This window comes from Macrobrachium nipponense, chromosome 30 (genome assembly GCF_015104395.2).
Source record: "Macrobrachium nipponense isolate FS-2020 chromosome 30, ASM1510439v2, whole genome shotgun sequence".
NCBI lineage: Eukaryota > Metazoa > Arthropoda > Malacostraca > Decapoda > Palaemonidae > Macrobrachium > Macrobrachium nipponense.
Window position 1 is genome coordinate 53,653,258 of NC_087218.1, and position 12,864 is coordinate 53,666,121.

The window sequence follows — 12,864 nt, forward strand, 5'->3', positions numbered from 1 at the left end:
CCTATTTTTTTGTCTTGTTCTACTGATTATTTAAAAAGTTGTTTTCTTAACATCATCTTTATCAGATGCCAATAAGTCTTAAAAATAATTCCTTATGGACTGCCAACATGAAGTTACCATTTTGAGCGTTAACTCATCCCATTAAGATTTAAGAAATGTTTTTAATTCTGAAATATGAATGACTTCACTGCATGATCCCATATTAAGATCAGCATCAACACCTATTTGAGTGTGATGGAAGTCAAGCCATGTTTGAGGCCTTAGACACACCAAATTTTACTCTTGTCAAGAGGCTACTGATTATCTGTTAGTTTTTAAGTCTCATTATTCACATGAATAAAGGACAGGTAATTCAGATTAATATATCACATACAGTAGTTTTATAAATTTAATCATAATTTTGTTAGTCCCATTCAATGGGTTAGTGAAGTAGGTGTAGGCATTATACACTTAAAAAATACAAAGTATGCGGTTACTTTTATTGGGTGTTTGTAAAGCCAGCCCTCTCATCATGTTTGGAATGAGGCAATGGTAGTTGTTGTGATGGCATAATACGTACAGTAGACGATAGTTAAAAAAAAAAAAAAAAATAGTGATGGGAGGGATTCAGGAGCTAGCGGTGTTGACGGAAGGTTTTGAGTGCTCTCATATCATGTTTGTAAGTTGGGTTCGTAAGTCTTTCTTTAGTTTATTAAGGTCATAAGCTGACTTTTAAACAATACAACAAGAGAATGTAAATAAATAATTTTTATATATTAGTTAGGCTAGGTGTTTATTCAGCTACAACACTGAGATAGTCTTGAGAGTTAAAATGCAGTTTCACATCAGCTAGATGTGTTATTTGGAAGCACGCCACTATTACTTGATATACTGACACACACACAAAAGAAATTCAAGAAACTAACCAACTCACATTAACTCACCTTGGTTTGGGTCGGAAAGATGGTTTAGGAAGTGGTGTTGGGAATAACTCTTTACGGATACCCTTGAGCTCCTTGCTATGTGCTAGTCCAAGAACAGCACATTCCATGGTGGTGAAATTTATACTGGAACTCCCCTGAAACATATAACTTTTGATATACTTACAGGTAAATGCCACATTTCACTTAGAATATTTAGCAGAGCTGGCTTCCAACCAGTTAATGAATAGCTCAATAAAAACATGAACTATTACTGTTTTTTAACATCTTTCAAAACACTACCTTGCAAGGCACAATGCAGATAGTACTCAAGGTTCACTGCAGCAATCCTTAGGCTACCCCAGCTGTACTGTTTTCTGTTTTTTACTTACCATCCACTCGCTCTGGTCTCTTCCCACCCACCAAATGCTTCAGGCTCTTCTAATAAAGCTGGGATATTTTTTACAAAACTCCAGTTACTTCCTCTTCTAATATAAGTGAATAGAAAAATATATATGGATGGGTATATCACCAGTAGTAGAGATTAGTTTAATAATTCTGTTGAGAAAGGAAGGGTGTAAAAAGTGAACCCATTAAACCTTGAATTATAGGAATTATGTTCCCTCAGCAAGATTATCCTTACTTGAAGGGGGAAAGAAAACCTTAAAGAGGCAAAACAATAAAATCCAATGCTATCTGTAACACACACAATAAAATGTAGAACTTAGGGCAAAGGCCAAGTGCTAGGACCTGCAACACAACATCATTCAGTGCTGAAACAGAAATTGAGAGTAAAATGGTTTGAAAAGTCTAACAGGAGGAAAACCTTGCAGTTGCACTATGAATCAATTGTTAGAAGAGGATGAAAAGTAGATGAAAGAAACAGCATAAAGCTAGGGGCAGAAGGGATGCTGCACAGATCCTAAGTAAATGCCTACAGTGCACCACAAGGGTGCACTAACCCACTACAGGGAGTGCTATATATAGGATGCACTTACAAACATCTCAAGCAATACTTACAACGGAGGTGTCATCAAATCCAACAACCATTTCAACGGAATTTAAGTCTCCTGTAAAAATAAAAAATTAAATTGGGGCTGAATGCCAACACCACCACTAATGTTTACAGAAATCATAAAATTTCCAACCTACTAACTAACACTAATCAAATTATTTTCTCTCATCACTAATAAAACTGAAAATACTTAAAATTTACAGTTAAGGCATATGCCAATCTCTCTTACACTGTCCCTATTACTTAGACAATGCTTTTCAAGTACTGACAAAGTTCATGACTGGAAGATTCATTGCTATCAAATGACACGATAGACTATTGTGTACTCTCGGTGGGAAAATATTTCACTCAATACATGAGTACAGTTATCTTTGACTTAATTACATTAAATTAAGTGAGGCCACTCTTGAGCATTGTAGTTTTAGTGTAAAAAGGTGAGGGCTATTATTTTAGTGAAACAATTAGGAATAAATGTTTTGTCCTTAAAACTTAAACAATTAGGAATGTTTGTTTTTAATACAATTACTGGAGATCTGAATATACAGATCTTTTAAAGAATCATACCATGAAACAGTAAAAATATACATCAACATGAACTACTAAACATTCTTTAAGCTACTTTCAACTATTTTTCTTCAACAGCATTACAGTCAAAGGATCAAGTTAACAAGAGAGATACTTATACAATATTAAAATATAACACTATACGGTATAATTTTCAGCAACAATAGGCATTGCCCTACCAACTGTGATGAAAATCTGCACAAAAACAAGGCTAAAATGACAATTTTTTAACTAATTTGTATTTTTCATAACTTAACAAACCTGAGGTCTTAACATTAGGATAAATACACCTGAGGTCTTAACATTAGGATAAATACTCAGCGCCAGCTGGAAACCGGTAAAGTTTAAAATAATTGTGTATGCAAGGGACTACAGTGGTACCTCAAGATACGAAATTAATCCTTTCCGAGGCGGCCTTCGTATAATGAGTTTTTCGTATCTTGGAACACATTTTACATGTAAAATGGCTAATCCGTTCCAAGCCCTCCAAAAACACCCCATTAAATTTCATAATAAACCTAAATTGACCTATAAACAATGAAATACTACAACAATTTGGACCATTCAATACCTAAATTAAGAATAAAAATCCAAAACCTGTAAATAAAGTGCATATTAGTGTACAAGAAATATTATTACTGTAACGTAAAATGTGGAAGCTTACCTTTCGAGTGAGGCTATCTCCGATAGTGGCGGCAGAGGAGGAGGAAGACAAACGGCAGATAACGTACGTACGTACGTGCACTTAACTTTACGAAAACACATACAAAATTTAAGGAAAACTATAAAAATAAAACTTACGAAATACCTTAACAAAACTGTAACACTTTAACTTACAAAAATCTAGAAATTATGTAAAAAAAAAAAAAAATTATTTTTTTTTATTTTTTACTTTTTACTTTTACATAGCCTTTTTTTTTTTTTTTACAGAATTTCAACTTCATCACCACTTTCAACATTCTGTTTTTCACCACTTGGTTCTTCCTTTTTGCTTTCAACTTTGTTTTTTTATCACTTGGTTCTTCCTTTTTGCTTACTCCTGCTAATGCTGAAGGCCTCTTTAAAAAATAACGATCCAAGGAAGATTGCTTCTGCCTACTTTTCACAATGTTCCTGAAACGACTCAGGCAAACGTCATCGAACTGCGCAAGCATACGACCTGTGTGAGCCTTTTCGGGGTGTCTTTTTCGATAAAACGATTGCACTTTATGAAAAGCGCCTAGAATATCCTTAATTTCTGCCGTTGTCATAGGCTCCTCCTCCTCTTCCTCGCCGCTGCTAGAGAACTCCTCTTGAACGACGTTATGTTGCATGGCCTCCAACTCCTTCAGGTCATCCGTCGTAAGCTCCTCTTGGTGCTCCTCGAGAAGGTCGTTGATGTCGTCCTCGTCGACGACCAGCCCCATGGACTTGCCGAGTCAACGATCTCGTCAAGATCTGGTTCCAAAACAATTTCGGGATCGCCAACTGTTTCTGACTCTGCAGCACCAGCTTCGCCCACGTCAAATCCCTCGAAGTCTCGGGTGGATACGGCATCAGGCCAGAGTTTCCTCCACGAGGAATTCAAGGTTCGCCTCGAAACCTCCTGCCAAGCTTGGTCGATGAGTCGGATGCAAATGACGATGTCGAAATGCTCCTTCCAAAATTGACGTAAGGTGAGGTTTGTGGTATCAGTGATGTCGAAACATCTCTTGAAAAGATGTTTCGTGTACAGCTTCTTAAAGTTTGCTATCACTTGCTGGTCCATGGGCTGGAGGAGAGGGGTGGTGTTGGGCGGAAGAAAAAGAATCTTAACGAAGGAATACTCCGCTAGGATATCTTCCTCGAGGCCAGGAGGGTGGGGAGGGGCATTGTCCAACACCAGCAGACATTTCAGGGGGAGGCGCTTCTCTTCCAAAAAACTCCTCACAGTTGGGCCGAAACACAGATTTACCCACTCGGTGAACAAAAGCCTCGTTACCCAGGCTTTTGCATTAGCCCTCCACATCACTGGAAGCTTCTCCTTCAACACTTTGTGGGCCTTGAAGGCTCGAGGAGTCTCGGAGTGATACACCAGTAGGGGCTTCACCTTGCAATCCCCACTGGCGTTCGAACAAAGTGCGAGCGTAAGCCTGTCTTTCATAGGCTTATGCCCGAGTAGCTTCTTCTCTTCCTCCGTGATGTATGTCCGACGAGGCATTTTTTTCCAAAAAAGGCCAGTCTCATCACAGTTGAAGACTTGCTGAGACTGTAGCCTTCCTTGGTCATCTCCTCGTCGAACGTCTTTTTAAAGGCTTCGGCCGCTTTCGTGTCCGAGCTGGCAGCCTCCCCATGACGCACCACCGAATGGATGCCAGTCCGTTTACGGAATTTCTCGAACCAGCCATGCGAAGCCTTGAACTCTGGGGTTGGCGTTGAAGTCTCTTCCCCTCCGTCGTCTTCCGCCTGCGCAATCAAATCGCCGAAAATAGCACTGGCCTTGTGAGCGATTGCCGTCTCCGTTACTGTATCGCCAGCGATTTCTTTGTCTTTTATCCAGATGAGGAGCAGAAGTTCCATCTCGTCGTGCACATGGCTCCTCTTGCTGGACAAAATAGTGATGCCCTTCGACAGTGTAGTTGCTTTAATGGCATCCTTCTGTTTAAGGATGGTGCCTATTGTCGACGGATTACGGCCGTATTCCTTTGCGATCACTCAATCGCATACCAGCTTCGTACTTCTTTATGATCTCCATCTTTGCTCTCCCAAAGAGGAGCATGAGCTTCCTTTCCCGTGCCCAATGTCAACTTTCTTGGGACCCATGACTACGCTAACTTACGTAAAGTTACACAATACAGTCTTCACACAACACGATAATATGTACTGCAACGAAATCACTAACGAATTTACATTACTAAACGAAATCGGAGCGAACGAAAGCCAATTGCGTACGGTAAAGTTTCGGGTGCGGAGTGGCCGGTGCCTTACACGCCAACACGTACGTATAGAAGATGCATGATGGGAGGGATGCTGTCCAATTAGAGAGAAGGATCTCATGGCTTGGCTAGCATCAGGAACCAATGGAGAGCAGGAGGATGGTGGCGAGTCTACTATAACTAAGATGGCGGCGTGCGGCGCAAGTTTCAAAATTGTTATGGGGCGAATCTCGGACTTTCAGAAACCTTTCGTATCTTGAAAACTTTTCGTATGTAGAGCAGTAAAATTTTTCGTCTTTGCTTTCGTAACTTGGATTTTTCGTAAGTTGAGCCTTTCGTATCTCGAGGTACTACTGTATTGGCATCTGTGCTTGGTCACGAGACATGTGGAGCCAACCACATACCCCTCATTAACTCATGACCCCATTAGTTATTCTTCCAACCCAGGTTAGTTGATAGAGGGGTGGTTAGAGGAGGGCCTTTGTATGTTAAGACCTCAGGTTTGTAAATTATGAAAAATACAAATTAGTTAAAAATTTGTCATTTGTTCATATATGAAACAAACCTTCGGTCTTAACATTAGGATAGACTTACTCTTGGTGGGAGGTAAGTACTACTATTAACCAACTGGACTGACCAGTATTTCCGAATCTAAGACATATATGAATACCATAGTCAGACTTCTGCGTTTTTACACAATGTCATAGTTAATTGCGTCCGAGGAAGATAAGAAGATCTGTTCCCCTAACAAACCAATTCATCCACTCATGTAGGTTTATCATTATTCCTCTCCCCCTTGCTAAAGAGAGGAATGTCTACTACTGATAGGTATCTTACTGATACTAACCCTAACAGTATGGCCACTTCACTCACCTGTACCTTGTCCATTCCAGCTTATGATGGAACTCTCTTCTTACTGCCCTAAGTAAAGGAGACAAATTTGAAAAGGAAAGAGGCCAGTTAACTTCCCCATTTCACATTCATACCATCATCTAAGACAAGATACCAACTGACCCACCAGGGGTACTGGATGAGTTACACCATTTGTTGAGCAGCCACCAAAGGACCAAAGGATATTGTGTCCAAGGACCTCTGGGCAACCTTATATATATTTCTATATATATACAAGAAATTGAAAGTGGTTTTCATAACAAAGAACCCACTCTCAAATTTCAATGAACAGACAGACACCTCCTTAAAATTGCTCAATTTTGAGCTTCGATACAGTCACAGACCAACCGTCACGATCATTTTAACAGATATGTTCTTAAATGCCAGAAGGCCCATACTCCTCTGATGACCTTCTCTTCTGTATAACCTCATTGGTACAACTTTACAAACAAGGAATAGGCTTGACCAATCGCCTCTGTTTGGCCTGTTCCTATACGTCTACCACCTTAATGTTCTAGGTGACGTAGTTCTTTCTATAACCACAGAGTACTTTGACAAGTCAAAGCTGGCCCTGCTGAAGGTCTCTCACACATACTCACACCGTACTGAGCATGACTAACAAATGTATCATTACATTATCCCGGATTCCGGGGCCAATTGGAACTGATGTTCGTAACTACTTTTGAGTCGGATTCCGGGGCCAATTGGAACTGATGTTCGTAACTACTTTTGAGTCTATGTCAAAACCCTGGTTAATGAGTGCTCCCACTCTACCATCAAAACCCTGGTTAACGAGTACTCCCACTCTACCAAGGTCAGAGGAAGACCCCCATCCACGGTCAGTTTCCTGTAACGTGACTGATGTATGTGCCTGGTGGTAGTCCGTCAAGTCTACTCTGATACAGAGTATGTTTTCACTTATCAGATCGGAGTTCTTATGTGCCCCATCCACTTCACTGCTCTTGATTCATCTGAAGATTAGTCAGTGTGAAGCGATATTCACATGCCCAATCACCAGTCCAATGTATATCAGCATGCATGTAAACATGTAATTACAGAGATTCTTCCCTCTGTTCTGACAACCTCTCCACCAGATATTTGGCTACTGACCAGATACCTTTAATGGACAGAAACGTCCACTATACAGGCAGTCACAGCCAAAGAGTCATTCTGCATATGTGAGCTAACGACCTTTGGAGTTGTGTTACGTCCAAGGTGACACTCTACACCCAAAAACTTAGAACTATTAGTTCGAAAGGGGATACTGGTCAACCTCCAAACCTTGAGATATTAATTCTACCTATCAGTGGTGCCTCTTCCCCACATGAACATGGTAGCGATGATTGTGCTACGATAAACACTATCAGTCACTCATCCTGGGTCCTCCTTAATTACTGGAACCCATCCTTCCGTTCTGGACATGGCGGAACAGGTAGAACCTAGAGTTTGGGTAACCTCCAGGTTGTTACCCGTATCGCAAATGGAATCCTCAGGCTCCACGAAGGGTGAAACCCCTGAGACAGCTATTACATGGTTTTTCCATTATACGAGTTCCTCTCTGGACGAGTGGTTTGTGCACTCATCTGCCAAACCGGTGGTCCGAGGTTCTACTCCCATCTCGGCCAACACGGAATCAGAAAAACTTATTTCTGGTGATAGAAAATAATTTATCGATATCGTGCGGTTCAGATCCCACAATAAGCTGCAGGTCCCATTGCAAGGTGACCAATTGGTTCCTAGCCACGTAAAAAAATATCCAATCCTTCAGGCCAGCCCTCAACCCTAGGAGAGCTATTAAACAGCTCAGTGTTTTTGTAAAACCTAAAATCCCAACCACAAAACACCTTATGCAGTGACCAGTTACAATATACGGGCATATGTTCAATACGCTACCCTCCAAAGGGAAATCCTCTAATGCCAGAAACCATCATGGTGCTATTCTCGAGTAACCTAGCACAGAATTGTACCCAACGTCACTTCGCCCTACCTCACTCTTGAAGAATGGGAAACTCCCCACTTTCCCCTTCCAGATATGATGAGGTACTAATGCCTTGCTCTAGCCAACTGAATCTCGAACCCTCTATGTTAAGTTCATGACTTCAATATAGAAACTAGACCAGTATGGAAGAGACCCATTTGCAGATTCCAGGTTAACCTAGAACTTATTTTAAGTTGGCAAGACCAGGTTGACCCTGGCTTGGTTAAGTTAGGCTGTTAAACCCTTCCAATTAGGCTAGGACCCTGGTTTGGCTAGGTTAGGCTATGTTAACTCTTTCAATTAGGCTAGGACCCTGGTTTGGTTAGGTTAGGGTATGTTAACATTGCCAATTAGGCTAGGCTAACTCCTCCATCACTTAGGGTAGGTTAAGTCCATACGAGATGTACTCTTAACTAGGCTAGGCTAGTATAGACTAGCTTAATCTAGAAACTAAATGACTTATGTTAGGGTAAAGTCATTCAAGAAAGTTTGGGCTATCCATGCTAGGCTACCTACAACCACAAGCTTCTAGGCTGAGGTGGTAAAAGTGTTTCGCATGGGTAGCCTAGGCACTACTCTATGCTCGGCTATACTCATAACCTTACTAATTCACCCAACGTAAGATAGTAAGGGCATGTTCAAGCAGCCAGACCATGTTAAGTCATCAACCCACTGTTAGGCTAAGTCGACATGTACGCCATGTATGTCGGAACCATCTAACCTATGAGTTAGGCTAAGCAGACCCGGCTAAGCTAAGAATTGTACCACTCAGACTAATCTCAGATAGTAAATCTCAGATAGTAAATGCAGGTTTGAAAACTAAACCGCAACCATTAGCTGGTCCAAGCCAGCACATGCATACCAAAACCAATTAGTTCGCACAGTCTAAGCTAAGAACTACTACTCAGATTAACTAAGATAATAGCAGTAGACTTGGACTGGCTGGAATAGGCTACGAATATAACCACTTGTTAGGCTAAAAGGTAAGACCCAATTATCCTGGCTATAGCATCTTAGGTTACAAGTGCCCTACTTAGGCTTGGCTATCTTAAGTGACGAAAGAAAGCCATTCACCTCTTCCTTTCGACTTAAGTTTCCATTCGATTTCACTAAGAAGAATGGTTCTACAGTACTTTCGAAGGAACCAAGCTTTCAGTTAACTTTAACTACTTGTGTAAGAGTTGAAGAGTTTGGTCAATATTCTTATAGGAAGAAACCAGCTTATACCAACAAGTATATAAAACATGGGAATTCTTCTTACCTGTAAAGGTTTGAAGTTTTCTGGAGACAACCCAAAGTATGCTAATTCCCACCATTCAGGCTGCATACGATCACTAAGAGTACATAATCCATATCCTTCCATCAATCCATGCATTTTACGTGTTGAAAAACGGACTCTACATGACTAGAACAAGGTAATTCATACACTTTCGTATCCTTTTTCAAACCAAACACCATGTCAATCCCCGGAGGAAGCATGTTGGCAGGTGTCTCCGTGCTCCCAAAAGGTTATTGAATTGACTAATCAAATCAATCACCTCCTCATACGAAGCCAGAAACTCTTGGTTTTCTCTTCCCTACGGTTCTAACACACTGTTATAGCCACAGGAGACGTTAACTCACTCCTACCCTCTGACAAACGTCTGGGTGTGTCATGGCCGTCCGACCATACGGCTGCGGCATCTTTGATCTATAATGGCCACTGATGGCTCAATCTCAAATAGTCAGTAGGATCTGAGAAGGTATCTATTTACATACGTCATGGTCGTCCAACCATATGGCATCGGCACCTTTGATCTTTAAGGGGGCCGGCCGGAACCTCTATATATGGAGGTATAGGGCGAAAAATGCAAAGTCATGAAAAAATTCATGGAGCTTCATATGGCAATTGAGAATACGTATACGAAATATTTCGTCAAAATTCCTCTTACTTTCGTAGTTACAGGGTAATTAGTAACGTAACTCAAATAGCCTTAAAACATTGATCCGTACAAGAAAATGCAATATTTCTTCTATTATCGTAAATTTTGATAATTATTGTCAAAGAAATTGGGAGAAATGGCATCTGTAGACATTCCCCGAGTCGAGAAGGAGACTTCAGGCTCAAGCTACCACCAAGTCCAGTCCATTAGTGCGATCACAGACGTCAAGCAGTCTACATGTTCCATTTCACGTCTGACATTCGCCTGCTTTCAAGTATGTTTATGTATGTTTCGGCAAGAATTTCATCATGCCAATGAGGAAAAGACAAGGGAAACATCTCGCTAACATACAGACGAAGAAAAATCGCTCAAGTATTATTACAGAATATCATAATCTATGCGTAGTTAGTGAAGAGAGAGGGGAGGGTTGCTTAGTAACGCCCCCGTCTTGCTTGACAGCACACGTCACACTGTGCCTAAGGCTACGATCTTTGAGCAAAGAGATCTTCATTTATGATAAATAACAAAGTTTTGTTTTTTTAATACCCAAAATGGAATATGAAATTCATATAATCATGATTTATTAAATTGTCTTTGTAAAAAAAGTAGTACCCCTTCGAGTTTCACCTCTTGATTCATTCTCTTGCAATTACGTTTGTTTATCTTGTTTCGGGCAAGAATTTCATCATGCCAAAGAGGAAAATACAAGGAAAACATCTCGCTAACACACGAAGAAGGAAAATTCGCTGTATAAGCAGAGTTAGTGAAGGGGAGAGAGAGAATTGCGTAGGAAGGAGTGGCCCATCTTGCCTCAAGCAGTGCCCCAGGCTGCGATATATGAGCAAAGGGATCATCATTTATGATTAAATTATGATAAATAAAATAGTTTTGGTTTATTAATACACAAAAAACAAATATACATTCATAATAATCATTATTTATTAATATTGTCTTTATAGAAATACGAAGGAAAACTTTGAACGCCCGTATCTCAAAACTATACTTATTGACCTTCAAAATCTATCTTCTCACTTAGTTTTAAAGCTATAACATTGGAATTTGGTATATAACTCAGAAAGACATTATAGAACAATCAAATAGAGCCCTTTTTTCCAATTTTTGTTTCGTATTTTTTTTATAAATTTTTTTCTCCTGATTTATAGGGTTTATTTTTTGACCATATTGAAAATTCATATCTAGCAAAAAATGACTTTTAGAAAAAAAAACTCCATTCGATTGGAGGTCTACATCAGGTCTATATATGGTAGTAATCCCAGGTCTTAATATTAAATATCAAGGGAGGAGATAGAATTTGAAAAATTGTTATTTTCGGGATAAATCGCCCTGGCGTCACAAAACCAAAGGTCAGAGGCGAAAATCATATGCGGTTTGGAGATGTCCCAAGTCACCTTATTAAGTGGTATGAATATCAAAGTCCTGTCCTTAAAAAAGGGCATTAGCCGGCCGGCCCCCTTAATGGCCGCTGATGGCTCGATCTTGAAAATATTATAGTCAGTAGGATTTGAGAAGGTATCTGTTTGCAATCCTATTTACAAATATGAGAGCAATTTTATCATATTTCATTACTCTTGACATCTAGAGTCCATGGAAAACGTTTGTAAAAGCATCGTCTTATGTATCAAGTTCAGTAACTACATTGTAGTCTCTCTTAGACTCTTTGTAGTCACCACTGGCAACTCCACGTCGCCCGCTAGTCCAGCGACTGTCGACGCTTCCGCTCGTTCGGACTCTTTGTAAACGGCTTCGTCCGATTGCTTTGAGCTTACCAGCCACTGACTTCTTGATTTTCTTGCTGATTGGGCTGTGACAGTCCTGGTTCGAAGATGAAGAAGAATTTACTCTTCTCCTCTTGTCCCGAGGATCAGTCACGAAATCCCGTATCCTCCAACGCTTGACTGGTACACTCAGTGATGCCATCGAACTTAGCTATGACACCATCTAGAGAGGAAGACGAAGACGATAACGAATCACGCCTTTTCTTTTTTGTCTTACTTAGCCATTTTCACCTCTAGATCCTGTTTCTTCATTACTATGTGTACCAATGAGACAGAAAGCGTATTAGGTTCCGGAGGCAGCGAAGTAAATCGAGAATCAGTAGGCTGTGACGTCATAACTACCGCCATTTGCCAGCGGTTTTGGCTATGACGTCAACACGCTTGATGGAAGCATGAGGTTGTTTATGGTGCTCTTGCAGCCAAGATCAAGAGACCCAACCTTCTGTGGCATTTCTACTTTACAAGGATGTGACAATCCTGGCTCGAAGATGAAGAAGAAATTATTCTTCTCCTCTTGGCACGAGGATCAGTCACGATGTCCCTGATTCTAGCCTTTTCCAACTCTTCACAGCAGCCACACTAGACTAACTTTCCATCATTCACTTGTTCAACAATTACAACTACTTCTTGTGCTTTCATATAATAGGGATGTAACAATCCTAGCTCAAAGATGGAAAAGAAACTTCTCCTCTTGGCTCTAGGATCAACTACGAAGTCCCTATTTTTCCAGGATTGGCAGGAGAATGCACTGGCATCAAAGCCAGTCACCTAAGCTTGATGACACGTATGCGGAAGGATACAGAGGAAAGACTTATCTTTTCCATTATGTGACTTATATCTCCTAACACTTGTAATTTCTCTCAAAAACAATGTGCATTAAAAATCTCCAATCCGAAAGCAGAGTT

General features: G+C 40.4%; 1 protein-coding gene across 2 annotated transcripts in view; it reads right to left on the reverse strand.

The window, feature by feature from the left end:
- Nucleotides 1-12,864, reverse strand: part of LOC135202511 (saccharopine dehydrogenase-like oxidoreductase) — a 71,497-nt gene that overhangs the window by 22,572 nt on the left and 36,061 nt on the right. For both annotated transcript variants that reach the window (XM_064231944.1, XM_064231945.1), the window contains exons 5-6: nucleotides 1,920-1,969; nucleotides 924-1,057 (exon numbers count right to left, since the gene is read on the reverse strand). In XM_064231944.1, the coding sequence (XP_064088014.1) occupies nucleotides 924-1,057; nucleotides 1,920-1,969 (184 nt within the window). The remainder of the gene's footprint in view (nucleotides 1-923; nucleotides 1,058-1,919; nucleotides 1,970-12,864) is intronic.